We start from the raw sequence: 5,623 nt of genomic DNA, 5'->3' as shown, positions 1-5,623 counted from the left end.
TGAAACATATGAAACATGAAATATATGAAACATATAAAACATGAAACATATGAAACATGAAATATATGAAACATGAAACATATAAAACATGAAATATATGAAACATATAAAACATGAAATATACATGAAACATGTGAAATATGAAACATGAAACATATGAAACATGAAACATATGAAACATATAAAACATGAAACATATAAAACATGAAACACATGAAACCTGTGAAACACATGAAACGTGTGAAACATGTGAAACATGTAAAACATGGCAGATGATTGTCTGGAAGCTCCAGCTGTTTCTGTGGGTCAGAAACTGTCAACGACGAACTTTAAAGTGATTAAGAGACAAACGTGACACGCTACAATCAAACTGAGACCCAATGACAACACTGTGGGACTCGTTGTGACAAACAGCATTCCTAAGAAACGTGCACAGCTGTCGTGCACAAACCGTGAGATAAAACTTTCTGCTGCTGTTTTACAGCACAAACAGCTGAAAATGTTACTTTAGAAATCTAACAAAGTGACGTCAGCTCCTCTGGAGGATTGTTCTTGTAGAAATGTTTCGTCTTTTATCCAAAGGACTTCTTCAGTCTGAGGAGCTGCATCAAACTCAGTCTTATAAATAGCACCTTCTCATAGTGGATCAACCAGTTTGTTGTTGACATCCAGAACCAGCTGTTCACATGATAAACAGTTGATCGTTAGTGTCCTGATGGCCGCTTGCTATTCACAGAGGGCTGATGGTTCTCCTTTTAGTTCGTTAGCATTTTATTTAGAGATGCACAATATTATTGGCATGGTATCAGTCAATATTAGTGATAAAGTTAAATATTGGACATTCCATCAAAATAACTCACCGATATGAAAGGCTTCTGTTTAAAGTTAGTTTTTAATTTAAGAAAATGTCAAGTATATCTAGTAATGCACTACTACTTATGCACTTTTCATAAGTGCATAAGCAACACAGCTGCGTTGTCACTTGTGAACGGTTTTAGAACATTTACAAATTTGCAGTGTTCGAGTGTTGTCATGTTAGACCGAGTAAATGTCATGAATACATTTGACATTAAACATAATCCAAGTTAAAGTGTTGCATCATTTTCATCTGCATTTGGTAACAGGCCAAACTGACAAAGACCATGCAGAATAATTATTTTAATAAGTATTTTAATTCCACATAGGCCTGTCACAATAACACATTTTGCTGGACGATTAATTGTCTCAGAAATTATTGCAATAAATTAAAATATTGTTTGAAATTTAACAATAATTTGTAATTGTCAAATTTTAGAAGAAATGTTGATTAATTTGTTTTGAGTGTAGTACCTTTTGTTGACCACCAGATGGCAGTATAAGACAGTTTGAACTGAAGGATGGATAGCTGAGCATTGTGTCTAGAAGAAAAATGGGAGGGAGCCCCTTGATGTGACATGAAGGCTCAGTGTGGTTTGAGCTCTTCAGCATTTTTCCCACAAAGCTTTTAATAAAAACATCAGTAAACAAGTTCTCAGCTTCTTTTTGCAGAAAAAAACAATGTTTTACACGAAGGCACGGGTTTCAACCGTGAATTTGGAGCTTCGACAAGACAGAGGTTTCCCCCCCCCAGGTCAGCCTGTTAGCTTAGCTCGTAGCTTAGCTGCTTTAAACAATCCAAAAACATGATTTTGGACGATTAAACAGATTTTAAAGAAACGAGAAAGGGAGGGGGTCAGTGAAAAACACCGGAGCTGAGCCTTTTGTCATCCAGTGTCTTCAGTAGAAAGAGAGACACGAAGAAATGATAAAGCCGATAAATGAAAATTAGGTCGATAATTTTCATTTATCATGTGATTAATTGATTTATTGTTTATCATGACAGGCCTAATTCCACAGCAGAGCATGGAAGTAGGTTTAGGGGAAAAATATCGGTAATGGTATCGGTTATTGGCCAAATAAGTTTTAACATATTGGCATATCAGATATCGTCCAAAAATCCAATATCATGCATCGCTAATTTTATTTTTCCTCATTGTTATTTGGATTCTTTTAATTAATTAATTTCAATTCAGTTTCTTTATATAGCACCAAATCACAACAAAGTTGTCTCAGGACATGGACAGAAACATTCATCTACACAGAAAAGCCAGTTGGTAAAGTTTTCTATCTAAGGAATTACAATCTTGTTATTTGTTCCTTTAGTTCCGGCCTTGATCTCATTGTTCAGCACTGTGGTAACAGCTGACTTCATCATGTGAACAGCTAGTTGTGGATGTCAACAACAAACTGGTTGATGAGAAGGTGTTATTTATTGCAGCTCCTCAGACTGAAGAAGTCCTTTGGATAAAAGACGAAACGTTTCAACAAGAACGATTCTCCAGAGGAGCTGACGTCATTTTGTTAGATTTGTCTTCCTGGATTACTGAGCCGCATCAGATTATTTTTCATCACCTCCACCTCCATCAGTTTTGAACGTGAGGTGCAGCAGCTCGCTGTTCAAGGAAGCAGCAGGAATATGTTTAGAGAAGTTCTTGAAAAGTGTTTGTGCGCTGCTCTCACATGTCAGGGACCGGACGTGTCCAAACTAAAACTGTTTGTGTCCAACAGCTGCAGAGACACATGTTCTGGATCACCGGAGTCTGACGGAGGCGTCAAACTGTGGGTCCACACTGAACGTAAACACAACACTGGAAGCTCGAGCCTCGCCTGCAGACAGACTCCAGGACAAGAGTCAATCTGTTGTTAAACACAAGACAGAGCTAAAGACGCGTGGCAGCAGACAAGTTTAACCTTTGACCTGGTTTTAGCCACTTTGGCTGTTTCCAAAGGTAAGCAAACGTTTGCTAACAGTTTGTAATTTAAGCACACGTTGGATTTAGCTCATCAATCTGAATTAAACTCTTTTAGTTGTGGATCTGAGCTGCAGCAGGTAAGATATTTGTTGTTCATAACGTCTTCACAGAACCCCACTTAACAACAGCTGAACTGGTTTTAGTGGAACTCACCTTGACTGAACACAGAAGTTATTCACCAATAAAACATGGTCATAAACTGCTTACTGGGGGGTCAGACCTGGGACAGGGGCATCTGTTTGGGGCAGGACACGGAGCTGGCCGTGCCCGACCTCCACGTGAGCCCCGTGCTCACGTCGCTGTACATGGAGCCGCCGGCGCCTTTGCTCCCCCAGCAGCAGCGCGTGCAGAAAGTCCTCCACGACTCCACGGTCTTCCCGGACCAGATCCACACCCCGGACGTGATGCCCACCAGAAGGCACATGAAGTACTTCAACATGAAGACCGCGTAGTCCGGACTCCGGCGGTCCTGGTCCAGCAGGCAGCCGGCGCACGTGTGCGTGAGCTCCCAGCTCTGCCGGTTGTGCTGCTCGTAGAAGTAGCACGCGACGATCACGGTGGCCGGGACCGTGTACAGGACCGTGAAGATCCCGATCCGGATCATGAGCTTCTCCAGCTTGTCGGTCTTGGTGCCCCCCTGCTTGATGACGCTCCGGATCCGGAACAGAGACACGAACCCGGCCAGGAGGAACATGGTGCCGATGAACAGGTAGATGACCAGGGGGGCCAGCACGAACCCCCGCAGGTTGTCCAGGTTCTGGTTGCCCACGTAGCAGATCCCGGCCACCGAGTCCCCGTCCACGGAGCTGAGCGCGAGCACGGCGATGGCCTTCATGCTGGGGATGATCCACGCGGCCAGGTGGAAGTACTGGGAGTAGCCCGCGATGGCCTCGTTGCCCCACTTCATCCCTGCAGCCAGGAACCAGGTGAGGGACAGGATGACCCACCAGATGGAGCTGGCCATGCCGAAGAAGTAGATGAGCAGGAAGACCACCGTGCACAGCGCGGGCCCGGTGGTCTCGTAGTGGATGTGCTCCAGGTCCAGGTCCCGGCTGCACGCGACCTTCTCGTGGCCCGCGATCAGCCTGATGATGTAGCCCGTGGAGACGCACAGGTAGCACGCGGACAGGAAGATGATGGGTCTCTCCGGGTACTTGAATCGCTCCATGTCGATGAGGAACGTGGCCACGGTGGCGAGCGTGGACACGAAGCACAGCACGGACCACAGTCCGATCCAGAACGCCGTGAACGCACGCTCGTCGTGCGTAAAGTAGGGGTTGTGGCACGGCATGGCGCAGTTGGTGATTTGTCCCGTTTTGACCCGGTTGTAAAGCGGGTGCCGGTCTGTGTTCACCCGGACCATGGGCTCCAGACACCTGCAGCCCGGCTCGCATGGCGCCGCGGGCGGCTTGGGTTTCCCCGGCGCGCCGGCGCGTCCCGGTTTATTCTTAGTGCCGCCTTTCCCGGGGGGGTTGGTGGGCCTGGACAGCAGGGGGGACACGGTGGTGGACTCCGTCCTGTTGTAGTCCATGCACAGAGTGTCCGGGGTGCCCTGCACCGGCAGCAGGTCGCACCTCATCCGGTCCGGCCACGGGAAACCGTACTGCCGCATGAGGGGCGCGCAGCCCGCACGAGCTCTCTCGCACACGCTCCTGCACGGCGGCAGCGGCTTCTTGTAGTCCTCCAGGCAGATGGGGGTGTACATGCTGCACAGGAAGAACTTCAGGTCCGGCGAGCACTGGATCTCCACCAGGGGCCAGAACTGGTGCACCTCCAGTCCCGCCTCGTCCTGCGTGTCATGGTTGAACTGGTTCGGCATGTAGGTGTAGTTGTAGCCCACCCCCTTGCACAGGGGCACGGCTATTTCCTGGCAGGTGATCTCCTTGGCCGTGGTGCAGCTGGATCGGGGGAGGAGGGCGAGCCAGAGGAGCAGGCAGAACCCGACCAGGTCCATGGTGGTCTTGTGTCTCTCTGTGGCGCTAACCCGGTCCGGTTAGAGGTTCTGGCTGCGCTCCGAACCCACCATCTCTGCCGAGGAGAGGCAAGATGGCTGCAGACACGAGCAACCCGAGCCGCGCGGACACGACCCGCCTCGGTGCTTGTTTTGGTTTCCCTCCCAACACGCGCCTGGTCCCGGCTCGGTTCTGGTTCTCACACAAATCATGGGCTCAGCGTCGAGGCGGTGCTGATATACAGGATCCTGCAGGAGACACCGCCCGCCCCGGAGCGCTCCTCTAATCACAGAGCGGCGGGGGCGGTGCTTCCCTGTCACTCATGCACTGTTTACATCACACGCGCACACACACGCACGTCTGCTCAAATTAAAGGCCTAACAATCATTGAAGGATGAATGCACGTCACCCGCTTCCTTCATGTCAGAAACAGCTCATGTTGAGGGAGGTGCAGGTTATTTGGTCCAACTTGAATAAAACTTCATCTCATGTCGTCAGAGGATGAGCTGAGACAGAGTCAGCTCCCACCACTTCAAACTGCAGCTCAGTAAACTGAGCGACTTATAACCATGTCTGTGTTTGTGCATTAACCATGGCAGCCATCTTGAATCGGACTGACTCCAAACGTTAATCAGTTGCAGATGCATATCCATCGACTGTTTTCTAAAAGTCTCAATAAAATTGGTCGTGTGGTACATGAAATATTTTGCTAACGGACAAACATCCAAAATTGAATGCCAGAGATGTGAGCAAATTTCTCCTGCAATGAGGAGCGCTTTAGGTATCTTCTGTAGAACATTCTCATCTACTAACATGCAAAATATTACAGCAATATTAATG

General features: G+C 47.8%; 1 protein-coding gene across 1 annotated transcript; it reads right to left on the bottom strand.

Moving 5' to 3' along the window:
* Positions 1 to 2,892: 2,892 nt before the first annotated feature.
* Positions 2,893 to 4,987, bottom strand: fzd8a (frizzled class receptor 8a). Its single transcript, XM_037694147.1, has one exon. It carries the CDS (start codon positions 4,783 to 4,785, stop codon positions 3,046 to 3,048), a length of 1,740 nt encoding a protein of 579 aa, XP_037550075.1. The 5' UTR covers positions 4,786 to 4,987; the 3' UTR covers positions 2,893 to 3,045.
* Between the last annotated feature and the right edge of the window lie 636 nt (positions 4,988 to 5,623).

This window comes from Nematolebias whitei, chromosome 20, assembly GCF_014905685.2.
Source record: "Nematolebias whitei isolate Nwh7 chromosome 20, NemWhi1, whole genome shotgun sequence".
Taxonomy (NCBI): domain Eukaryota; kingdom Metazoa; phylum Chordata; class Actinopteri; order Cyprinodontiformes; family Rivulidae; genus Nematolebias; species Nematolebias whitei.
Note: the sequence above shows the minus strand (reverse complement) of the source record. Positions and strands in the feature narration are given on the sequence as shown.